Genomic DNA, 27,274 nt, shown 5'->3' on the forward strand with positions numbered 1-27,274 from the left:
TAAATGGTAAAGATAAATAAACAGTCATTTAGAGTCACTGGTGTAAAATGCTTGAAACTACAGAAACTCAGAAAGCCAGAACGGTTTACAGTGGGGGTCTAAAATGTTAAATACCTCTAAAAGGTACCTTACTGAAGGTTAGTACAAGAAATGATTGTGAAAACACTCTGCGTTATCTGATGTACTGTTGTATGATATTCCTGTGATAAGCTTTAGTCTTAAAGCACATTTTTCATGGAAGAGAGGTACAAGCAAGGTGTTGTAAGGCAAAGTTGAACCCAAAGAAATCTGCCAGTTTCCAGATTTACCACTAATTTACCAATTACCAAATTGCTATATAAAAACCTTATGTGGGGTCTACAAATGTTGGTAGTTTCTTTGTGTCTAATAAAATTGATATATCTGTGGGTAGACATTGTGACCTATCACTACGACTGTAAAAGAAAAATTTAAAATAACATTTTAAATTTACTCTATGAATAAAATGTATTACCAGTTTCAGCAGTTATGCCATGATCATTGTCTGTCAAATATTTGTACATTTGCAGCCACCTGCCACATTTAAATCATGTATGTTCATTGCATATTTTTCCACTGTACAAAAAATCATTTGACAGAAAACAACTCTGAATGACTTTGATTACATAATAATGACTGAATTGTTTATAATTGTATGCTTACATTGTTTAAATTCCACTAGTGATGAGATTTTCATTGTACACTCCAGAAAGAGTTCGCAGCAGTGATAAAGAAGAACCACTCTTTCAGTTGAGTTCCTTATAGAACTGTCCATTGTTATTTATGGAACCCAAAAGTGGTTCTCCTGCAGCTTTGCTTTATTTTGAAAAGTGCAGTGTTTTTAGTGATGGAAGAAATAGAGTTCAGCGGGTCTGGTATTAAGGTTTAGTGCAAGGTGACTGGTTGTGTATTGCTGGCTGTTCTCCTTTAGTAGACCCCCGTTGATGCGGGGTAATATCTAGATTCTGCTCTTGAAAGATAAGGGATTATTGAGCCTTGGGATTTCACTCTCTCTTTTTTTTTAAGGAAGGCGAACATGATGATGATCATCCTTTTAATAAAGCATGCTGTATACTATCTCAGGCCTTGTATGTACGGTTCATGTGCAGACGGTGCGAGAGGTGAGAGAATTTATTTAATACAGTGTCACACTCTGGGGAGGCTTATGCTCTATTAGGCGTTAAAATCCTATAGATAGTGCATAGGCAGAATACGGCCATATTTTATCTCTCCTCTGCTCACCATCTATTAAGTGTGTAATGCAAAGCAGCAGGAGGGCAGGAGGTGGAGTGCGAATGTGTCCCAAGGGTCCTCACCAATCACTCACAGATTAGCCAAGTGTGGCCACACAGTACTGCTTAATGTCTGGTTAGGAGACATTACATTCTTACCAAAAACAGACTGATTTAGTGCGTCAGAGCTGAAAAGGGGATTCCACTTGTTTTTTCCAGAATGACTGCATATTTAAACATTAGAATATAAACAGTCATGTAGAGTGGTTTAATGGGACAATGCCATTCTAGAGTCAGAACTGTTCAAAGGAACCAGTAGAAATCAGTAGACTCCAACCCTCCTCCTGGAGAGCTCCCTTCCTGCAGGTTTCAACTCCAACCCAAGTTCTAACACACACCATTCAGCCAATCAAGGACTTCTGAGGGTAGTAATTAGTTGAATCAGGTGGTGTAATTAGGGTTGGAACCAAGGTCTGTAGGGGAAAGTAGCTCTCCAGAAGCAGGGCTGAGGATCACTGAGGATCCTCAAATATTTTTTCATCATAGTTTTACATCTACATAAAGGGGGGTGTGGTGCATGTATGGTATTGTACAACAAAATGTGTTTTTTCAGATATTTATATATTATACTGTATATATATATATATATATATATATATATATATATATATATATATATATGGTAAATCGGATCAAATTCTTATTCTTTATAAATGACATCTGGCAATTGACGCAGACTGGTATAAGGAAATTTGTGAAATGTTTTTATGGCCTCATTTAAATATAAAAGCTTGTGTATTCGTTTGATGTTTCAGTGAGTGATGACAGCCAGGATAGAGGGAACTCCCACATAATCATTAAAAATAAATCCATAAGTAGGAACAAACAGGCTTTTTCTCTTTTTTTCCTAGTGCCACAATCGCTTCAGATAACATGCTGCCTATCCAACATAGCACAAGCCTGATTCTGGTTTGTAATGGATGCCAAGAAAAGAAAAATAAAATATCTCCTAAGGCTGAAAAAAAAAAAAAAAAAAAGATTTGATCTTTCCTCATGTGTTTGTATCACTAAGATGGAAACATTGTTAAATAAATTGTGTACTGCAGAGGCTTCAAAATACTATGTTTTTTTTTTTTTCTTGCTTAGTCGTACGAGTGTTTGGGAAGCTTTAAAAATGTACTTGCACAATGGCAGAGCAAAGAGTTCTGCCTCCAACTTTAGTAGGTATAGAGTAAGAATGCACTTCTTGGATGAACCATTGATACCTTTTTGTTAGTGTGCTTACAGACATTTTCTGATCTGAGTGTCCAGGCCAAGGTGGAAAGCTTTTTCTCCTCGAGTTTTACAGGACTTTATTTATGGAAAATATTTGTATAGATGACCAAGTGTGGCATTGCATTAAAATCCAATGCAGCCATCTTGAAAGATGATCTCCCGAGAATGCAACCGAATGGTAGACTGGAGGAACTGTAAATCTCAGGCAGGACACCTCATCTGATGTTTCCTGAGTGGAACTTCAAGGACACAATTCGTCATTATGCTTCCTCATGAAGCTGCTCGAATAAAAAAAAAAGGTTATAAACACGATGTTAAACTGAAATAAAGTCTGAAGGCTCTGGAAAGATACCACAGCCAGCTTGGCACATAAATATCAGCCTTGGTTCCCTAAATCATGGCTTGTGCAGCGATGCAGGCCAGTAGATACATCAAACAATAAAAAAAAAATGTCCCAGAGTTCTTAGTTTGGCTAGAGGGTGGCTGCCTAAAGTGTAGCCTGCGGGCCATGAGTTTGGTCAATGAGGACATTTAATTTTGGTCTCTAGAACTTTTTTTTCATATAGGCACTGAGCCACCACTTTTGTTCCCTAACCTTTTAAATGAGTTCTTTAAAGAATCATCCACTGAACAGTTTTAGTTGAATCCGTAAATCATCGCTTATGTTTTTGACGATGGAAGAAGTAGACTTCTTACAGTTCCACGATGTACTCCCCGTTTGAGTGGAGTGTGGCAACTAAACTGAAGTACTTTAACCCCTTAAATCGAGGGACAATTATTCAGTTATTAATCTTACTACTCAATATTCAGAAGGGCACAACCTGATTTGGGAGTAGAATATAATGCACACTTGTAATGTAGTTAAACAGTATAAAGAACGTGCTTCTGACAGAGATTTTTGAACCATTAAAAACAATGTACATATTAATCACTTTTTAGTGTCTGTTGTATAGCAGACACTGTATAGTTTTACAGCAGGTAGCCAACTTACAGCAAGCGGGAGCCAGGCTACAGTACAGTGTGGTTAGCTGTGGTTAACTTTTTTTTTACTTTTAATTGTTTAAATTTTACTTCTAAATCCCTGAAGTAAACATAAGTCCAGTGTAAATTCACAATTATTTCATTTTGGAATGAGCCATAACTTTAAAACCCCCAACAGGTAAGGAGAATAACAGTAATTCCTGTCAAGGGATGGAATATACATATGAGGCAGTGAGTCAGTTCTTAAGTTGACAGCATAATGGGCAAGCATAATCTAAGAGACAAGAACCAAATTGTGAACGTCAGACCTTGTGGGGTGTTCCTGGTATGCAGTAGTCAGTATCTACCAAAAGCTCTCCAAAGAAAGATGGGAACCAGTGAACTGATGACTAGATCATGGGATCATGAGCGCCGCGATCCATTGAGGCCTCATCTCACAACTTACAGGACTCAAAAGATGTGCTGCCAATGTCTTGTTGCCAGACACCAAATATAGCTTCAGATGTCTTGGTAAATCATTGCCTGTACAGGTCAGAGCTGTTTTTGCAGCACAAGGGGGGGACTTACTCTATATTAGGCTGGTTTTAATGTTATGAGTGATCGTTGTGGATTCACACGTTCATCGAAAATGCACTATAAATGTCATGCAAATAAACAAAGAAAGAACAACAATTACCTTTTTAGGTATGGCAGAGATCTTAATCGCTCTCCTGTAACTTATGATATATATTCAGAAATTACTATGAAACTAATATGTAGGATGTGAGAGTGAGGAACTGAAGTGTAGTCCAAATAGGCCGATATAAAAATAAAGCTTCGGAATATGGACCAAAATCGCTTATCCCTCTGGAAGCACCCAAGCTCCATTAACTTCATTATCTGCCTTTTCCCCATTAATTAAAACTTTCATTTGGCTTGTCTCTGAAAAAGTGCAAACGAGCATTTGAGTGCTGACCTTCTTAAATCTGTAGCATTAGGTCTCCGGCTGCTGTACGAAGAGTTTGCCTAAAGGTGAGCTCGAACCAGTGACCTGCCGAATTAGAAGTGAACACTCTAGCAGTTGATTTAAAGGCAGGGCTGCCCCTAGGGCAGAGTGTAGTGGTGCTCTCATCTTTCTCCAGGAGTGAGTCCCCCTTGCACTAGCTTACATATGTCCCAGCTTTGCTCTGCTACGCTAACATGGTCTAAATGCCAGTTTGCCTGGGGGTGTAGAAGCAGAGGTCAAAGACTGGCGTGGGGAGGGGGCATGTAGCAAACTTCAGCAAGTGAGCTCAGAACACAGAGGTGGGAAAGAGGGGAACATTTGCTTTACTCACTGATACCCCTGAATGAAGAATGTTCTGACACAAGATTATTGATCTTGACTTGAAGAATATCCTGACATGAGTGATGGTAATGTCTAAAGACTAGATCTCAAAGACTCCAGGTTTATATAATAGTCCACTCTCCGCCCACTACATTATAAAGACCAGCCCTTTTTTGCATCCACTTTGCATACACCTACCATATAGTTCACTTTATAGAGGAAATTCTACATTCTTTAGATAACATATACTTATCATTGATAATCTCAACACTGACATGGCAGTAGCATGATAGTGTGCTGTGAGTTTTGAGAATTCTCATCAAGCCATGTCACCATCCAACATACAGTAAAGGGCTATTTCTCAACCACCCAGAGCTACGCATTGTTAAAACTTCTGTATGTTAAAAAGAGTTATATTTATTATGATATTATTATATGGTTCATAGGTTTGTTGCTGGTCTGTGCGTCTGTCCAGCATAAACTGAAATAATTCCTAGACATACAGTGTCATGGAAACCAGATTAATTATTCCTCATTGTAGAAATAATTATTTGGTCCCTAGGTAGCACTGTATTAATGTCCACTTATGACTAACTCTGTAGTCATGGCCCAGCATAGGTAAGAAACAAATGATCAGACAGAACTGGATCAGGCTTAATATAGCTGATCCATCCTCACTCCCTAAAACAGTGGCCAGTTATTAGATTGTAATTGTTGTCCTACATCATGTCTGAATAATACAATACTATTATCCTATATAAAGGAATGGAATTGAAATATGTGTCAGCTTTGGATCTGCAACAAAAGAGACTCTCCATTAGCAGCGATACTATTAGACAGCATGCACAAAACACCAGTGTGCACACTGAACCTGGCTACAGAACTGCATTAGTCCTTTCTCAGTCACTTCTATTTCAGGCTATTTCAAGGAAAAAAAAAAACATGACTCAGCCGTGATGCTCAGCTCATTGTCACTTCAAGTAGCCTACATGTGTGTGTGCAACATGTGCTGTGAGGTGTTTAACATTATGGTTACAGCTCATGAAACAATTCACGCACAAAAGACGAGGTCAGTGTAGACTGCGGCCCTTTATCCTGCGGTGCTCCAGAAAGGCCCTGTGTCAACTGGATGTCTAATGTCATCGTCTGCAATATCAGTAGCATAGCTGCCTGTGAGGCATGTTCTCATGAGGGTTGAAGGCCTCTAACAATGTCCTGAGTCAAAGTGCTAGACTCTACTCCTCATGACTTAATAGAATATTTACCCCAAAATATGCTAATGTCACTAACATTGCATGAAAGCTACTAGGATGCTAATGCTGCTAAAGACGAGTGAATGCTGTAGGGCTCGGTTAGCATTACCGTGCAAATGAGATCATGCTAAGGGCTTCTTGCAGTCTTTCGTTCATTGTTAGTCTCGTTAGCATTTTTGACTAAAGTATTCCTTTGAAGTGACGATGCCTCCCTATTTTTGGCTGCTCTTTTCGCTAGCCGAACGGCGCCTCATTTGAATCTCCTCACACGCCGTGACCCGGCCTCAGTATTCCTGTTTACAGTCCACGTCCTGTCTTTTGGATGTTATTAAGATAAATACTGATATCGCTGTGTTTAAATACAAGCCAGGGTTCTTTGTCTCTAGATAAGTAAGTGTCTGTTTGTATTGGACATGCAATGTAGTGAGGGCATCATGGACTTTCTGTTGTTCTCTGATAACCTTTTAAGAGTACACTAAGCCTTTTCATAAATGTGTAACACTATTCTGTGCTGCATTTAGGCTATAAATCACACCTGTCACCCTCCCTTGCATATTTCATCTGACACCTTATTTATTTATTTATTTATTTATTTATTTAAGCCTATTAGTTGGTTCATTCGGTTAGAAGCCAGACGATAAGGTAAGTCAATTAATTACCCACGGACATGTCTATATTAATTGTTTTACAAGATTGCTGGTATTCACTTAATTCCGAGCACCAGCTCTCTCCCACAGCATGCAGTGTGTGTTGCATTGTTATCTGGGAAGAAGTAAGTGAGAGATAACAAGGGTATGTTTTTTTTTTTTTTTTTCCCTGCACTGTTCCCTTGAGATCCGTCCCAAAATGACAATCTCCATCAGAGTGCTGCTCTCGGCCTGTTATCATCACCGCTGCACAATTAATCACCAACACAGAACAATTACTCACAGATCTGTAATGATCTGCACTTCATTTAACCAAATATTATGTACCTTGATTCATTATGGCTAGTTAAATAGAGAAATATGATCATGCTCTCAAGGTTGCCCTTCTTCAAAATGTACATATACATATATATACATACATATAAATGTGTAGGCAATGCATAGGATGTGCTTAAAATCTACCTGCCCCATGTATATATATATATATATATATATAAACATGGGGCAGCTAGTTTTTAAGCACAATCTATGCATCACACAATAGTGTTTGATATTCATAGTCACTCATGTGAAGTTTCCAGCCGGTACACATATTACCAGATAAAGTGCTATTCAAATAAGGTACAAAAAAAAAAAAACAACAACAAAAAAAACAGCACAGCGGAATGAATATTAAAAAGCTTTCTTATTTCTTCTGCATGTACAGCCTTTTTCCTGTTCCCCTGGCCACTGCATATTTAGTGATGCAAATGTCATTCATACTTCTGTGATTATTTATGAGCTTGTCAATCATGACATTCTCTTTTCAGACAAACTGCCATTAAGAAAACACATATTTACCTTATTTTCATGCAGATTTGGTTGGTGTATTTATTGCATGGCAACCATTTTTGTAAACAAAATCCCCCCCTTGCAACAATAATGGACTGGCAGTCTATTTTTGCTTGTGTCTCTTGGATTCCCTCGCTCTCTCCGGACCCTCAAAGGGAGCTCAGAGAGAAAATACAGAGCGCGCTGTATTTTTGGGCACTGCTGTTCCGGAGAGAGTATCCATAGCCGCTCATGCACATATGCTGAAAGCGTGACCACATAGAATCGTTCAGGACATTTCTCCAACTATGACATTAAAGTCCTTGACTGAAGCCTTTGTGGGGTCTCCACTGAGCCTTGCTCCTTCCAGATGAGTCTCTCTCTCTTTCTCTCTCTCTCTCACGCACACACACATGCACATCAACCCTTCCGCACACACACATTGCTCCTCTCTCATTCCAGACTGTGAGCCCCTGTTTCATATCTATCTCATTCGTTTGCCGTTTATTTCAGACACAGAATCCAATCAGGCTCAGTTGGCCTCTTGTCCTGGCGGAGGTTCTATCTAACTGGGACTGCGACTCTCTTATCTCGCCATGTGGCCTGCTCATAGTGCCTGCCATCACGCGAGGAACAGGCTTTAATACACCTGCTGCAGAGGTTTTCTTCATTGATCAATACGTGGTCTGTCAGTCAGCCTCTTCACGCGGCTAGAAATAGGACCCCACATTAACACAAAAAAGAGATTCCTTTATGTCATTTTTAAAGTTTCCTTCTTTTCCTGTGTCCATGGTGCACAATTCTCCTCAAGGAGTACTGAACTGAGCTGGGTACTGTAGTCTTTTAATTTGTTAACCCTTCAAAGCCTGAACCATCAAAAAAATTCCAGAAACTTTTCCTTTATAACCAAAGCGTCTATTTGACTTTCCGACCAATTATTAAAAAGAAGAAATGAAATAATACTTTGCATATATTACTTTTTTCTGTTTCATATTTTTGTTACATCAGGAATTTGTAACTGAGGTTCATGTAGTGTACAGGCAATCCACCAGGAAGCAGAAAACATGTATATGATTATATTTTCTATATTATATGTATTATTTATTTTTTTATTAATAAGTTTCAAAATGCACAGTTCATTTCCTGAGCCATGCAGTTCATATAGGACAGATCAGTGTTACGGCACAATGACAGTAAAGCTATTTCGATGGAGATAATGCTAGAAGTGCTGCATTGGTACAGCTGAAAAGGTTAAATAACAGATTTATTTGAGAGTTATTTGCCTACAATATCTTTGGACATAAAATACTGAGATAGCATGTACCTCTGAAAACTGTCTTGACATATTTTGGAGTACGGTTTCCAAAACTTTAGTTAGATATATGTGCTACTATCAATCCTTGCCGTGCAGGTGTCATTTTAAAAACTATTTGCAGTATTTCCACAGCCCTTTTGTGTAATTTCTTCTTTCACAAGAGCTCCTCTGTGACTTTATTTATATCTGGATTGGCCATGTTTTTTTTTCTCCTTATCTTAGAATGTTACAGTGAGTTTCAATGGCCCCTAACGATTCAGCTCACCAGGCCTGAATGTTACCGTCCTTCTGCCCTAAACCTGTTTCCTGTAGAATGTAATTCGGTTGGAAGTGCATTCTAGTCTATAGTCTTTTTTGTTTGGTATGAAAAAAGCCCCTTATAAACTGAATTGCTGAAAAAAACACACATTTATCCTGTGGGAATTGTATTGCCATCTAGAGGAGACCTGGAAAATTTATCACATATGTCCCTCTGATAAATGAATCCAGTCCGTATAGAGCTAATGGCAATTTGGAGTCCAGGTTTGTTTTCTGTCAAAGATTTTACATGATTTTAAAATAACAAGAGATAATTTCAAATAACAAGAGGAACCAATATTCTCTCTAAGTTCTGTTCTAATCAATGGTAGCTTTTAGCATCACATTGATGCTAGCAGGGAGAGGAAGACGTTATTGACTTACTGCTGGGATACACCATATGTCCAAGAGTTTGAAAACACCTGCTAACATTTAATCTGAAATCAAGAGTTTCAACAGCTAACTAGTCGCCACAGTAAGTGCTTCTTCTTTTTTAGGAAGGTTTTCTTTTAGAGGTTGAAACATTGCTTTGAGGATTTTTATTGCATTCAGCCACAAGTCCAGTAGTGGGGTGAAGTGCAGATGTTGGACGGTTAGTTCTGGATCTCAATATTCACTCCGTGCCATCCCAAAGGTTCTAGATAAAGCTCCATCAGTCCAGAGAATGCAGTTCTGCTTTTCCAAAGTCCAGTGCTGTTGGGCTATGTGGGGTCCTTTGGCATAGGAGCATTTGCTATCATTCTGTTGGCAATGCTTTTCAATGGAGATTATACAAGCTGTATGTCCACAACTGAACGTATGTGGCAGCAAGAGGTACCTGAAATAGAAAGGGTGTCTTGATACCTTTGGAAATATTGTGTATTGAAGAGTGAATAACTGAACGTGTGAAAAATCAGAAGCAGGATCAAAAGTACAGCATAACTTAAGAGAACCTCAACCCTTGAACCCGTTACACAGCTGTGTATGTTTACTTATCTAAATGGCAGAGGAACAAGGTCTGCCTGGCAAGAAATTACACGCATTAAGTCCCAACCGTGTCAGGCCGCCATCTTGTACATATTTGTGAAGCGTTGATGCAGTCACTGCAGCCCAGTGTCAATGTGAGAGCCAGTTACACTTGTTTGAAAGAACAAGCCTCACATTCCCTCACTAATGGCAGCAGGGGATATCATTGGAGCTAGCTGGAACTCCGCCGTCTCTGTGCCCACGTTGGATGTTGTTCATAAATTCTGAACAAAAAAGAAACAAAACACATGCTCGTTCTGTTTGAGACGGGAACAGGAGCAGTGAGAGGAAATTGTGGAGAAATAATGCTATCCATCCATCTCTCTCTCTCTCTCTCTCTTCCCAGTCTTAGAAGCCCTTCAGCTCTTTTGTTTACGTCAGCCATGCATTATTTAGTGACGCCTAGATGAGAGCAAGCGCGCATGCGCCGGCATCTGAGGCCCACACTCTCCCTGCCACCTCCGCCATCTGATCATTAATTAATCTGCTGTGGGTGTGCGATTTTGATACTCTATGAGAGAGAGAGAGAGATGTCGTGGCTGAACAAGGCCACTTGTTCTCCGATTTTGCAATGTCTGTCTGTTCTGATCCCCCCTTTCCTCCCCTTCCCTCTTATACCCTCTCAGCAACACTGTGCACGCTGTTGTGAAGGTAACAGCGCACCGTGAACTTATTCTAGTGCTACACAGTGCTGTCTGACTGCACAAATAAATGCCTATAATTCTCCTCCTTAACTGTGGCTTGTACCGAACGTGTTGATCACGATGCTGGCTGTTTTGGTCAGAAAACATGGAGCGCACTGCATAAATTCCGGCGCAGGCTCATAGCGAGCTGCTGTGTCACCATGGTAACGAAGGATTAAAGCAGCCTGCGCTGCAACTTTATTCATGTGTGGCGCAGGCTAAGTTTTAATGCAGCCCTGCAATCTGTCACTCTCAAATCCGCTCTCCAAAGTTCGCTGTCATTCAGTCGTGCTAAAATATTCCGTTAAGTAGCACTGCACAGAGCTCCTGTGAAGCAGTTTAGCATGTGGGTTAAAGTGCACCGCAGTGGAGCGGTCCATAGGGGGCAGCATGGCCTACAGGAGACAAGGGGCTGAAGCTAGCAAGGTTATCTGGCGAGGTATAATTGCTTTTATCCATTGTGGACTGTTAAAAACTCTCTGTGAACTGGTACTTAGTAGGACTTCATAGGAGTTTTAGACAGCACAGTGTATTGACAATGGTGTGGCCATGGCAACATAAACTACCCCATGGCTACAGTTTTTTTTTTAAATTTTTGTAAGGTTATCACGGAATGCATTTATTAAATGTTTTACATTGTTAATCGATGTATAAATAGCAGGTATGGGACATTGGCTGGGGCTAGTTACAGTTGACACAGTTAAACGAACCTATTTACAACCCTGTTATTTTACCTTTGAATAAAACATGCTGATTTTACCTTTTTATGGAGGGCTAGTGGGAAAAAAAAAACGTGCCACCACAAAAGAAGCCATGTAGCATAGTACAGCATTGTAACACTGTAATTACTTTTTGTAATTGTTCCTAAGTCTGGAAAGAAGACAAAGTAATAGCTGGTTGATTAGCAGTTGAGCCTAGCATAGATACACACTTGCTTTCCTGGCTTTCACCTTACCACACACCATGTTTTGAGTTATCCTTTCTGCAGATAATTGCACAGGCAAAGCCGCAGTCATAGTAGTAGTAAACGCCTACTAGTAATGCCTAATAACAGTCTCAGGTAACACTAAATTTTTCTGAAGAGGTCATTGTTTTACTGCTTTTGCTAGAGGGCTGGGTTTATTGAAATTTAAGGGGCATAAAAAAGATGAGTCAAGACTGTTATGTAACAGTTTGGGGGTTTTGGAATTGGCACATTTTATAACCTTGTTTTGGTGACTGTTTTGGTATATATGAGGACACAACAGTGTTTGAAGTTCACAGTATGTCACGTCCATGTACAAAACTATCATTATTCCACTATGCCAAAGAAAACAGGTTTTCATTCCTGCAGTAACCGCATTGGGCCATGTTTATGGGCAATGAAGGTAGGTCAATGTATGTGCTGGTCAATGCATGTGCTAAGTTAGACTAGCCAGCAAAGTAGGTACTGCAGACATCTTTATTTTACACTACACTTACATGTAATCACAAGTGTACATACAAGTGTAACTACACTTACATGTAATCAGTAAGGCAAAGCTAAAGAGTTTATGGCTTGTGAGTGGTGGGGCTGTGGAATGAAGACCTTGATGAAATATCTGCTCTAATTTTGAGAGATCAGCATACTCACACAATACTCACACAATTCTGAGAGATCAGCATACTATCACACTCAAATACAACCCAAACACAAATGGGCAAAAATATGTCAATTAAAATTATCAATATGTATTTTTGCTCAAGATGAAGAATTTCCAATAAAACAAAGGTGTAAGATGAACTGCATCCTGGTGCAAACTTAAATGGGTATTGGAAGTGTTTGATTTGAATGGTTGAATTGAAGTAAACCAATAGAAGTCAACCACAGATTTTTTGCTTACCTTAATCAAAGGTCTACTGAAATTAGTTTTACATGCAGGTAAAAAACAGGTCAGCAGCAGTTATGAATCTTTAAACAAGGTCATGTTTTTGAGATCAAGAGGAAAACTATTAAAATCTGTGGTAAAGTCAATGACTCTTTCAGTGAGTCTATAATTTGGACATATTCTCAATGCAAGGGAGCAAAATAAATGTATGAAAAGGCATTCAGTTTAATTAAGTATTGCAGCAAAATGCACCAGAGATAATTTAGCTGTATGTAAAACTGCTCTTTTACTCATTTGAAGAGAGGAATTTGTCTATTTGTACACTATTAGAATTCACATTCAGTGTATGTTCTTTCAAGAAATGCTTGTCTAATTGATTCCGTCACTACATCTCCGTTCTTTTTCTTTCTTGGTTGCTGAATGCTTTTGGATGTGAATAGCTAATTCATCATGCCGTCCTGCTTGACACAGCACATATCAATCAAACCATATTGAATAATTCCTGGTGCAGTTCCATGAATACCTTGCATGTTGATTTTTGGGCACATCAAGTTGTGTTGGCATTGGTACACAATGGAAGTCTGGAATTGCAAAGATCCACTGCAGTGGCAGTGTTTGTTCTGCGCGAGACACTCGAATACAATGGCATTCGAGTGGATTACTTCAAAGTTTCTTACAGAATATGGAGCGTGATGTAAACACCATTTAAAGAGATGGGTGAAAGACCATGAAAACATGGGAAAAGCACAAAGCTACTTATGGAACATGACTTACAGAATGTAGAATACAAAATTAACATTTACCATTCATATCTAGTGGGTAGAATGACTGAATGTATGCATCGTGCCCATAGTCGAATATCTGCTACAGTAAACCCTTTATATGTAGCATTATTTCAAATTGGCTGTTACAGATCATTTCTTATGATTTCAGGAAGAACACTAATCTAAGTTCAGGACCTTCATTTGTAAAACTCCTCAGTACTGATCTGAGGTCAGATTCTTTCTTTTATTTGTTTATGTTTCATCAGACAGGTCATTCCCATTCAAATAAAAAGTACAAAATAAACTTTCTTTAATTGTAACTTTATTTGTTTAATTGATAAAGTCTGTAATCCAATATTTAAATTTGAAAACACATTTATCAAAAGCCCATTAATGTTTTAGTTTTGTGGTGCTGATACTAAAATAAATTGAAACTAATATAACAAATATAAAAAATATAAATATAAAAAAATCTTTTGATGCATATATTTTTTTCCTATTTAGGATGAAAAGCTCATCTAGGTTAATATAATGTAGAAGATGTTGAGTTAATTGTGTTTGTATTGCTTTACCAGACTGCACTCACATTTCTTTTGGCCTACTTGTTCACAAAGGGTAGATGCAGAGATCTGCTGGTTGTTTGCATGAAGAATATTATTTTGCTCAGATTATTTAGCAAAACAAATATTAAGAAGTTGTGGTCCCCTCTGCCCTTTTCAAACATGGCTGTTTATGTATGTTTTAATATTAAAACCTGTTCTGTCAAACTCATCGCAACGAGAGGCAGTCATAAAGTCCTTTACCCAATAAATGGAGAAAGACCTTAAATAAAGGGCCAAAGAGGATCATGAAGATGCACATAGAGCAAGTGAATATTGTGTTGTCAGCCAAGGGAGACGTTCATAGAAACACTGCTGTTTGTTCAAATAGCTGGAGGTGGATTTGGCCTCCTACAGAAGCTGCCTGAGAGGAAGATGAGCTGTGGAGATGACTTCAGCATAGTAGCATGATCAGGACAGAAAGAGCATGAGCCAAGCAGAAAAAAGATAAGGTGCCTCTGAAGAAGTGTGTGTGTGTGTGTGTGTGTGTGTGTTTAGCACAGCCTGTGCTGGCTTGCTCTGGATTGTGGATGAGGAGCGGGTAGAAGAGGATGCCTACTTTGATTTTTCGGCAAGTCCCTACTGTGCTTTCCAGTGCTCAGGGGCAAGAGCTGTAGTGCAAACCATTTGGGAGCCGACTGTTGCCAAAAGTGGTCTTTTTGGGCATGGATGTGCATTTCATCCACATCATGTTTTTGCAATTCATAAAAAAAGAACATCCTTTTTAGCTAGTCAAGGCCAAGTAATGCTTGTTAAGAAGTCTTTTCATATGATGTGCTTAGCAAAGAAGCAGGCAAAATATACGGCTTCCTTAATGGAATTCAAAAGAATCTTATTTTCTATTTTTTAGTACTTTTTTTAGTCATATACAGCTGCACTCCTGGTCAAAATATCTGTGTGAATAATTAAGCGAGTAGAAGATGATCTGAAGAAGAACTGATCTCCTAAAGGCAAAAAATTAAAGATTAAAGTTTCTTTTTTTACATTTTAAACAGGATTATTGTATTAGGTCTGTTTTGTACAGTGTAAAAGTATGGGCACCCCAAGAGGTTTGAGCTCTCAGATAACTTTTATCGAGGTCTGAGACCTTAATTAGCTATGGCTCATTCACAGTCATTGTTAAGAAAGGTCAAGTGATGCAAACCTCAAAGCCTTATAAATATCTGACACCTCAAAATTAACAACCAGTAGCCACAGGCTCCTCTAAACAGCTGCCTAGCAGCTGATACACACAAAAAAAGAGAAAAGAAGGCTATACAAAGGTAGCAAAGTGTTTTCAGGTCATTTTTCCTCAGTTTGTAAGATGATTAAGTGGAGGTCAAGTGTAAGTCTGGAAGATGATGAAACTGTTCAAAGGACTGCAAATCAGTGTCCCTGTTTGTCTAATAACTATTTTACTATGCAGCAACACCTGTAATAAATATGACCTTCATGGAAGAGTCATAAAAAAAAAATAAAAAAAAATGTGTCCTCACCACACAATTCAGAATCAGAACCAGGAACATCCAAACAAGCTTAAGGAATATCAGAAGCAAGTGCTTTTTGCCACAATAAGGAAATGAATGGAAAGAAAATGGATGCAGCCTTTTTTTTTAGAAGAACACTTCTCCAACTGTTCAGCAGGGGGTATATCGAACATGCTTTGGGATTGTGTTGCAGCCAGTGGCACAGGGAAGAGGGGAAAAAGAGGGACAATGGACTACCTTAAAAAGCTCAAGCTGAAGGTTTTGCTATTGCCATCACAGTCCCCTGACCTAACCATCATTGAAAATCTGTGGAGGGGTAAATAAACAACAACTCCCAAACAAGAATGTAAAATCTGAGGGGTGATGTTAAAAAATAATGACCATTCAGGGGGCCAATACTTTTTCTTTGAGTGTGTTTTTCATGGAAATGAAAATGTTATATTTAATCATCTTTAACTGTATATCTTTTAGAAATCAGATCATTTGTTACCGACTTAGTTATTTAAAGTAACAGATATTTTGACCAGGGGTGACCATACTTTTGACCATACTTTTGCATTCCACTGGAGGTACATAAAGAATGAGAAATACACTAATTTGATTGGATACAAATGTGTACATTATTTCAACATGAATTCAATATAAGCAACACAAGTGACACAGGCACAATTTTGGCTATAATTGTACATTTGACAGTTATTGACCGCCAAGTCCTGCCTCATTTAGCAAGCATTGCCATGTTCGTCAAATGTTCAACTCTGTGCAGGACTCTAGGTAGCATCTGCAGCACTGGTGTTCAAATAAAAAAAAAACAGTGTTAGCAAATACAGTCCAAATATCATCTCTTCTATTTCAGAATTACTCAAGATATTTTGGTTGAGATGCCGGATGGTTGTGAAAAGAGGTACACTGCTTCTATGCATATATTCTATCCTGGCATAAAATGGCTTTTCCATAAACTCTCTCACAATACTGTGAAGTGTGAAGTGTAGATTTTGTTACACCAGCAAATAGCAGAGCAAGGGGGCTTCTCTACTTTTGTGTTTATCAGCAGTACATAATCATTGTCAATGAATACCATATTTGGAGCATTAGCTTATCACTCTTGTTTTTGAAAGCTGATCTTTTAGTTATCGCATATGAGAAGATATTTAGCTTTATTTTGTTTATCACTTATCACTTGAGGTGGGTTTATGATCGTATTTTATCCTTAGGATATTGTCAGTAATTAAAGTCCGCTCAGCAACAACATGTGTCATTACAGAGAGCGTGTTTAGTCCTGTCTAATTAGTTTTAGTGCAGCACATCTTGAATAAAATCATTGTGCTATTTTATTATAGTTTTAATAGACAGTTTTGATATCTGGCAAAACTATAGTTTTTTTGTATACACCCCTGTATCACTGTAATATATCTTATTAATGTGAAAATATCATCCTCATCTTTTACTCTTTAATGCCTTAAAGGCTCCATCTGGAGGCAGAACATTTGAGAAGAACATCTGAGAACTTATCGGTGTTCTTCCGTTCACATTTAAGAGGGTGGATATTAATCAGCCTTATGGAAAATAGCACAAAGGGCTTGGGTAATGCGAATAACTCCTCCGTTTGTATGATCTCATACTACCACGAAGGTGCAGGGCCCAGAGGCCTTTCACTTTCACAAAATGAGCAGTTTGAATGCAAGGCTTAATGCTGTTGAAATATGGGTCACTTTTTTAAATAGTTCCCACACATTGGTAAATAAGCTCAGCCGTTACACAACTACCTTCCAATGCTGGTGACATGACCTCTAAAATAAGTGACAAAAATAAGCTTCCCTTCTACCACTGCACTTTTCAAATGTTTTGAAAGGCAAACAATATTTATTCATAGGCTTTTTTATTTGCTATGTGCCTTGTACCTTGGGAACCTTGAATGCATCAGTTAGAGGGGGCTGATGGTATCTGTGCACATGGTGGAAAAGCCTTGCATTTGTCTGGGATGTGACATCTCTTGTGATATGTGTGCTCGATTTTTCTCAAGGTTGCAAAGGTGATTACCGGGGTCCCTGCTGCCATCAACAAAGCCTGTGGAACTTTTTAGGGGTATCTTTTTCTTTTAGAAGTATTTTTTTCACTGATTTTCTTGCCCAAAGGCGTGTACTAAGTCACTTAATTATTCATGGGTGTGTTTTGGTGGGTGTGTCACTTGCCATTCCCTTTAAGAGCCAGGTGCGGCCTGACTTTGGCGGATTGCTATTTCAGTTGGGCACTGACCTGGTTTGACAATTTACTGCCAGTATAGATGTGATTGTCTGACTCGACGTTTGCCTGGGTTGTTTTTTGGTCAGTGGCACTTCTGTGTTTCTCGCTACCAAGATAGCAGTATGCCAGAAATTTACCTGATCACACATTATTTCGTGACCACCACGCCCACTGGCCTAGATATTTTCGCAAGCACCGAATTAATACTATTACCGAATTAATTACTAATTAAACAACACATGCGGAAGGCGTCTAGGAAGGAATAGTGCATATGTCATATTCAGTTAGTACTGAAGGATTAGGACAGGACTGGTTCCCTTCCAGGTTTCCTTGCTTTGTCTTTCAATAGCACTCAGCGTCGTTAAACTGGCAACTACAGTAGACATGACATCACCAATGAGCTCCCATAGAGCCCCCTCCCTGTGTCTTTCTTTAATACACATGAGGAAATTAGATTTTTTGTCCATGTACTGGAGAGACACAGAACAGAAATCAGACACGTCGAAATACTGTCCTCATTTCAAGATACCTTCAACATTTTACCACCCAAGGCTAAAAGGGCCACTACATTTTTTCATGCCTGATTTTTATCCACCCAGTCCCCAAACACCACCCAGTTCTATCCCACAGTTCCTTTCATTTGTATTAAACTTTTCTAAACTTCCACAGCAGTAACCTGGATACTTTTTTAGGCCTCATTAAAAAAAGATCAGAAAAGGCTGTAAAATTCCTTATACTGTAACTTCAACATGAGTAGGGAGAACATAAGCATTGTAGGCTGAATGGATGGTGATATGTAATGGATGATGCCTTTACCAAAGCAGTGTATTCAAAATGTTTTGGAAGCATATTTTCAATTTATTTCATGATTTGTCTGTGATCTTGTATGTAATCACTGTGTTTTTGTGTTTATGTGATGTCTGCAAGTGTGCTTTGATGGTATAGTTTTTATGATATTGTACACTGGCTTTGAACAGAAAGTTTGAAAAAATGATGTAGTGATGTAGCTAGCTTACTTATTTGTGTTTATTCATTGTTATGAGGGATTCTTCAACTTTCACACCTTCGAAGCATGGATTTATGAGACCACCGCTTCATTGTTCACCTCCCTCAATCACTTATTTTGTGTGTCTCAATTCAGGGGCTACATTCTTCGAAGGCTGCATATACATACAAATACATATACACAGTAATGCAACTATGCATTCTTCTTTTCCACGGTAACGTAGGATCCAATGGGTGGATCCTTTGCCAGCCAACATATCCCGAGATTCATTGCGTGCCAGTAAGGATGTCAATAAACACAGATTTGCTGATTTTTGTTTTTTCATGAATATATATACAAACTCCATCGTAGAGTAGACCCATTTTGGTTCGGCCTATGCAGTCTGCGCAGTCTGTAAGTGCTGTGCCTTTGTCGACCATGTCCTTGGAAGGATGCAGCCATTGAATTGGGACACACCTTATATTGTGATTAATCAGGCTGTATTGCTTTCATAGGAGAGGGAAGGGATTTGTCAGTTGTTGTTTTTTTTTTTAGTAACTGGCATAGCCAGGTTTCTACAAAATCACCTACTCAAGCTTTAGGGCTCATTTAATTACTGTGCCATAAAGCCTGTGCTTTAAAATGACTTATGTTCAGATAAGTGTATCTCATTCTAATAGGTGGCTTTTGGATTTTCTTATGCAAATGTTTGATGATTTCACATGCAGCTGCTGTCATTCGGCATGGTTAAGATGTGTTGGAGATATGCAGTTAAATAGTTGGGGATAATTAGCATGGAGTAAATTGATATTTATGAGTGGTGTTTGATGGTAATTGTGTGCGATGTACAATAACAACAACAGTTGCATCCATTGTGAAAATGATACCACTTCTCTATTGGTTGTGGGATTGGTCCACGCCCCTTTTAGTCATCCGTTTAGTTCTAATGCCTGTGCAGATGTCAGTGGGAGTTCTTTGTAGTTGAAACATGGCATTTTTCATTCTTCAGATATGTTAATTACTGTCTCGTAGTGCTGCTATCCAGGCCGTCACCAAATCCCCACATGTAATATTCAATTATACGAAATAGCAACCCATGTCTCCGTAGCTCCGTACCATGCTTGTAAAAAAAAAGAAAAAAAAGATACAATTCGGGAACATGCAGTTCATGCAGAGATATGATTGGATCTTTCATCTAGTGCATTTTCTTTTTTTAATTAAAGACAATGAATGCAGTTTCATTAGCAGAATAAATTGTATTTAAAAGCTTCAGATTCTACTGTCTCATGCAGAGAGTTGAGGCCTATTTGTTGCTCCAGCTAATGTCATTTTGACTCATGCGACGGAGTGTTTCTGTTGATTACATGCTGCAGCAGAAATCTACTGATTATGGTAATTAGTCATTATACACCTTGATGAGTTTCTTTAGCCACGTTTAGCAGGAAAGGCTTCTTTATTTACTACTGTGGAAACTCTGCAGACCAGTGGGACTGTTTTGCAGTCACATCACACTGAATGTTAGGAGACTAAACAAATCTCCAGTCAATTCGGTGGCCTTACTGCTTTTAAGTGTTTGGTTTGTTGATTTTGTTTATGCATAAGTGAGAGTTTATACGAATGTAATCAGGCCGCTGTTTGCCTCTATGCCAGCATGCATAATATCACTGCTTAAAAAGCCATAGATCACTTGTGAGTAATAGGTCGCTTACACAATTAATGTTAGCAATTTATTCATTAAATTCCCACCGTGTGCCATGTTGTACGGCAATTTGCTATTATTATACCAACAGCTCCCATAACTTCATTGTCGACGTCTTGCCTTTAATGAACCTGATGTGGTCGTGTCCTCAATGTCAACCGTTCCTGTATCTGACCTGTGCTGCTGTACTCGAGAAACAGTGTGGGAATTTATTGACTGCTGACCTCAGGTTGGGCACGATGGTGATAACACCTACAAATCAATACAGAATACTATCAGTGGGACAATTAAGGCTGTATTTCTTGCCCTAGATTACAAGGCGGTCCGCGGCAAGGGCAGAGCAGCCTTGCAGCTTGTCACTACAAGCGCTGTGTTCATCTGTATTCTAGAACGGGCAGCGGGGAAAATAAAGCAGCCACACATAACATAGTCCAGAGAGAAGCAAGACATTTCTCCGGACTGTATGAGTGTGCTCACCGGAAATGTAATGAATGTCAGGGTGAGAAGGATTTTGGACTAAAAGCAAGTGTAGTTTGTGACTGGTGGTCCTCCAGCACAGATACCTGATGATACCACATTAAAACAACATTGCTTAGGTCTCTCAATTATATACATTAGCTTCAACATGTATTACAAATATAAATATTTGTGGTTATTTTACATAACCACTACATAACAACTTTACTTTAAACACAGTAACAACAAAAAGACTGCATTAGTGGTGCACTGTAAACAAATAAAAAACAATTCTAAACAAGTACTAAAAGTGGTACTTTTACTCATAGTAGTAGAACTTAATTTGTGTTATATAGAACCATTTTAAAAGGTTCTATAAACAACCATCCACAGATGTTTTTCCATCATTGAAAATAACCGTGTACCCAAGCAAAGAACTCTTTAAACATCCAAGAGGTTCTTTGAATTACCATGGTTCTATATTACATATTTGGCCGGATCCATAAAAACTGGATCCATAAAAACTGGACCCATAAAAATCTGGAACATAGGAATCTGGACCAACTGGTGTAGATTTTGATTAGTTCAGATGCCATTTTTTACAGTGAGTTTCGTCTAAATCATCCTTAGTGTTCGAGTAGTCAGATGAAGAGCTGACCATGAGGCCTCACTATCTAAATCTGAGGCTCCTTTTATCACCTAGCTTCCTTAAGGCTCTGAGTTATCAGTGCAGCATCAGTGGGACTGTGTTCTCTGGAATGATGGTGCTTCATTCAATAAGTTTGGGATGAGTTGGAGAGTTGGGAATGAAGTTGGATGGAGATCATTCTAAAAAAAATCCTCACAGCAATGCTTTTTAATATGGTTTATACATGTGTTGTTGATTTTTGTTGTTAGATTTTGTTGTTTGATGAAACACACACACACAAAAAAAAAAAACATTTATTATCATTCCTCTGTATTCAAGCTGCCTTTTTTTGGAGCTCCAAGAATCACTTCTACTAAACTTAACTTAAAATTGTGTAATGCCACAAATGCTTCTAGATTAGACTGAATTCGGTCAGCCTTGTGCTGTTAGAGTTATGGATGTCTGCCTCGGCCCTCAGGGCCACTTACATGGTTTTGTTTCTTGTGCTTTAAAGCTGCATTAAATTTAATAATTTAATAAAAAGGGCTTTGATTTAAAAGGAGGACATCCTGTTTGAAGAGTGTTGAGCAGGATGTCAGATGCATTCTGTTGGGACATCATGCCCTACAGTGGGAAGTGATTAAAAAATTACAAATTCGGGCTCTGTTTGTGTGGAAATGTCAGTACAATGTCATAATGCCAAGATGTTGTTTTTCTCGAAGAGAGTGGGGCTCCCCAACAGTCGCAAAGTGTATTTTACGCTTGAATTAAGGGACATACCTTACACATGCGTTTTGGGACAAGCTGAGATACAGAACCAGCATCTGAAGTGAACTCATGTGGACTGTTACTGTGTATGTGCACATATCACAGCATTATGCAGTCCTCCCCGCACCACCAAAGTTACATAATGCAATGAGCAGCAAGCAGAGCCTGGAGTAGCAACAGTGAAGAGATCACAGTGATTTTGAAGTGTGTCTTACAGCTAAATTGCTTATTTACAGTTGGTGCTAGAAACATCATTTACTCCTTCATTTATGGCAGTAAAGTACTGGTAAAGTACTGATTAAGAGTGATCAATCTTGCTAAAGTACTTTTAACATCATTATTAAAACAGTGTGGAAGACTGTGTCCCACTCTTTCTGGCTTCCTAAACTTGAAAAAAAGTCCCAGCTTACAGATGGTAGAACTTTTGAGCCCCAAATAGAATTCTACATCACACGGCTGCAATGCGAGTATGTGTGTCTTCTAGACACATGCGGTGTGCTCAGTAAGTGTCAACAACTCTCTGAGATGGTGCATTCCATCTGCGGACTGTCAACCGCTTCGCCATGGAATCTGCTGGTATAAAAACACCTGTTTTATTTTCCCCGCTGTTAGCAAGTCTCAATTGTGTGCCAGCTGTGTCTGCTTGTTCTCCCCCCTCCCATTTTTTGGCTATAGCTTAGTCAGAGCTAACGTTGCCGGCTCCTAAAAAGGAGGCTCTTTTGCTTTTGAACCGAGATTTTGACGTAATCCGTCACCCGGTAAGCTCCAGCATGTTCGACGGCTGAACACTTCAGCTGCCTTTTTCATCCCTCTCGAAACACGGAACGCTAAGCTATGCTGATGACTGTTTTCCCCTCAGTGAATCGTTGCAAGCGCTTGCCCTCATCGACCTTTCGCACCCATCACCCACTCTTAATGCACTGACTGATTATGTTTGGAGCCAGTCCGAAAGGAGACGGTTATTTAAAAGTTTTAGCCGAGAGCCGCTCCATCAAATGGCCCCTTCCTATCAGGCTGGGCCTGCACTTGTGAGGTCGCCGGTGATGGATAGGTACATGATAAAAAGGTGAAGAACGCACAGGCTTGACTGATGGAGAAGTGAAAGGATGAAAGGAGTGACGGGTTCACGACCCTGAGGAGAATACATGATTTATTCTACCCAAATTTATACCCAAATTTATTTACAGGAAGTCAAAGTAAAGGAGGGAGGCCGCTCAGAGGGAATTAAAATGAAAATGTGTTTATGCTCAACTTCGCACAGCAACTTTGTTGGGCTAAAAGCCTACTGTTTCTTCATGCACTCCATTAAAATGCTAGCGTCATTAAATCAGACAACAGCAAAGCAGAAAAATGTCATCTAAAACCTCTCTCAACAAACATTTACAAACGTTTACAAAAGGGATGAGCCACATTTTCACTCCCAACTACACTCATAAAAATTGATGTTGCTAAAAGTTTCTTGGCTTAGACGTCCAGCCCTAAGACAAATGGTTCACTAGTAAAGTGCATTTAAATTATGTAGATGTTCTGATTTTTCTGTACAGTTTTCTTGTGTTCACAAGATGATAAGTTAATTTGTTGGGATAACAATTTGTTTTTTAAAGATAATGATTTTGATGATAATGAGTTTTTTTTTCTCAAAATAAATAGAAGTTGTGATCTTTTTTTTATTACAACTTTTATTTTCAGTAGCGGTTCTGTAACTCTTAGCTATTACAGAAATGCAGGTGTAAAGCATGTCCTCTGGAGGTGACTCAAAGCACGAATTACACAGAAGCAAGCAATACCAGTTCTCGCACAGTGCTGTTTTAAACTATAAAAAGGTTCTGCACAGTCGCACATCCCACTCACAAAGTCACCCAAACTAGATGGTGGTTCTTCCATGGCATCCATGCCCTTTTTTAGCACCTTTTTTTAAGTCCTTTTTTCCAAATAAAAGCAAGAGGAGCTGCCAGTGGACCAAAAACAAGAGTACGTGGAAATCAATGGCAGCATCTATATGCAGATACACTCCTGTCTGTGTACCCTCAGTTAATGGTGCTCAGCTGAGGGTGGAAAGATTTAGCCTTATTCAGAGGAAAAAGAGCCAGGGAGGTTGAAAGGACAATGGTATAATCTCTTTTCATCAAGGATTATACACCTCTTTAATGAACCCAAATGCTTCACTGATGATCGGAATGCAACACGGCATGCAACGCAACTATTGGGCTTGTTTTGATTGCGTACTCTCCTGGTGATAGAGATAAGCTGAATTATGATGGGGTGGGTGGGGGAGAGCTGGCGTTGTCTGTGGGTAGCATGAAAGAAAAGCATACGCATGCACATACAGGAAGAGTGAGTGTAATTTGAAAGCTATTGGACACATTCTGAAGCTCCTGACTGGCTTGAGGAGTAAGGCTTTATGCACTATCCACGTGTGTGTGACCTTTATGCTTTAGGCCTGTTCTTTCAGTATGCCATTACTGTGGCTGAAAGCGATAAAACATAAATCTAAGAGTACTAGAGCAAAGAAAAGGTTGAATTTAAACTGTAAACCTAATCTAAACAGTGTTTAATTTTTTTTTTATTATTTTTAATGCCTTTTTTGGGCAGCACAGGATGCCATGTTTATCAGATGACTGGTTATTTGTCTTTGTGATCAAGGACAGACCTCTGTATGAAAAAAGTAGTGCATTCAGTCTGTATTATTCTAAGAAACTGCAAAAACTGCACAATTGTAGGTTTAATGTATTAGAATGCATTATGAATGCACACAATGTATTATGGATAGAGATTTAAGACATTGTTCCCATATGTACTGTAAGCTGCTAAATGATAGATGACCTCATTAAAAAGAGAATGGGGTTGGGGCTGGACCTGCCGTTTTGGGCTTCATCATGATTAACTGTACACTGATTACTGACTGGGGATGTTTTATGGCTGGCATCCTTAAAAGAGTCCATTCTGTACCACAGTGCCCCCAAAATCCTTAATGTAACACATTGCATTCTATTTTTTTGTATCCATAACTTCATTTCAATGGACAGCTTATGTGAATCAAAGACAGTTTTGAATGAATTATAATATAATACTCGATCAATGATTGATTTCTGTTGTGTAGCATTAAACATGTATTTGTCATTACTAGAGATATAGTTTATGCATAGCTATATGTAAAAAGGACAATATCTAGGTTCTATATTTAATTATAGTAGCAGTATATAGTTGCATACATTTTAGACAGTGAGACAGAATGAGGAGCTTTGCCCAAGGACTCTTATTGGTATAGTGGTGGTCTTCTGGGTTCATCCTGGTAAACTGGAAAGCCTGGAAGTTTAGAGACTATTTTTCCAGCCACAGAATCTCCTGGAAATGTTGTCTTGGAAATATTGGTGAGGTCCTGAATAAGCTGAGCTATTTATTGCGGGTTGTAATACTGCACAGTGATGTGGACAGATATATACACCATCACATCTTACAGTGTATAATGTTCTATGGATATGGATATGAAACTGATTATACAACTATTTTTTTTAAAATTGGTGGACACTGCTTAATAAATGTGTGCCTCACACATGTTGAACAGTTTCTTTGTTGACCATAAATGTGTTAGCAGCCTTTTTAACAATTTTGGTTACAGGTGTACAAATGAGGATATAAGGTCCTATGTAATCACTAATAAATGAGACAAAGAATACAATGTTACCCATATGTGCAAGCTTTCACTGTGTTCATGGCCTGTGTTTAAAATCTTCTGGAAAAGTCCTGGGAGTAGGAACCTTGAGTTTTGTCCGGTTCCATTATCTACATAACCTGTGGGTGGAAATGGGAACTTGAATTTGAACTGAAGTGATTTGTTCTCTGTCCTGGTCCACAGGTCAGTCTTGTGGCGGTGTGGTTCAAGGCCTGAATGGAACCATAGAAAGTCCTGGCTTCCCCCATGGCTACCCCAACTATGCCAACTGCACGTGGATCATAGTGACGGGAGAGCGCAACAGGATACAGTTGTCCTTCCACACCTTTGCGCTTGAGGAGGACTTTGACATCGTCTCCATTTACGATGGACAGCCACAGCCGGGCAACCTGAAGATGAGGTAGGAGATCCATCTCAATCCAGCAATGCAGCAGTTGGACAGCTCCCTATTTGGTTATGTGCGTTTGACAGGATACTGCTGTTGTGGGAAAAAAGGGACATGCATGATAACCCTGCCCTTCCTGGAAGTCAGACCTTTGTGTTGCAGTGAATACCCTCGACCTTTGCACATGAATACCCCTGGCTTATACAAGCTCACGCAGGCCATGGGGAAATACTCTATTATTATCTATTCTGACTGAGCTCGAAGATTTCATTCAGCCTTTATTTAAATATAAATGGTGCCAGACCACTTTCATATGAAGAGGATCCGAAAAAAAAACAAAAAAAACAACCTCCCACCACATCTTGCTACCAAAAATAATGAATATAAGAAAAGAGAGACACCAATTAAAGTTCTAGTTTGTGCGCACACAGCCAACATGGACAAAGTGTCTGTAGTTGCCAAGGCTCCACTTACAACTTAAAAAAAAAAAAAAAAAAAAAAAAACAGTAGGTGTGTATTGTGGGGCCACGTTGTAGAGAAGCTCAAAGTGTTTAATGGAAAGCTGCGATCAATAGATGCGAAAGTAAAGTGCTCGGGCTCTTGGTGAAAATGGAGCACCTATAATTAGATGCAGAATGCTTTTAAGTGGCCAGCGATTAACACAAAGATTTGCGTGAAGGCAGTTGCGAGTCATTTGGAGCTGTGCACTTTCTTTTGGGGTTGCGGGTATTGAACGGAAAGTGTTTACCGATCTACCAAGGTGTTTTAAGCGCATGGGTAACTGGTAGTCAAAGAGCACTTTTGTGTGAGCTGATTTCGCAGAGAGATTCCATCTAAAGCAACACTTAGGCCGCTGGTGATGTAGATGTGACGTGCGTTTACTCTGCCGCAGTAAGAAGCTTGAAGTGTATGGAAGTAGCAGACAGGCTTCAAAATAA

At 39.1% G+C, this 27,274-nt stretch overlaps 1 protein-coding gene across 5 annotated transcripts in view; it reads left to right on the forward strand.

The window, feature by feature from the left end:
- The window catches only part of csmd1a (CUB and Sushi multiple domains 1a), a 498,833-nt gene that overhangs the window by 94,572 nt on the left and 376,987 nt on the right, over positions 1-27,274 (forward strand). For all 5 annotated transcript variants that reach the window (XM_072677610.1, XM_072677611.1, XM_072677613.1 and 2 more), the window contains exon 2: positions 26,135-26,351. In XM_072677610.1, coding sequence (XP_072533711.1) covers positions 26,135-26,351 — 217 coding nt within the window. The remainder of the gene's footprint in view (positions 1-26,134; positions 26,352-27,274) is intronic.

The sequence above is a fragment of the Salminus brasiliensis genome, chromosome 4, assembly GCF_030463535.1.
Source record: "Salminus brasiliensis chromosome 4, fSalBra1.hap2, whole genome shotgun sequence".
NCBI lineage: Eukaryota > Metazoa > Chordata > Actinopteri > Characiformes > Bryconidae > Salminus > Salminus brasiliensis.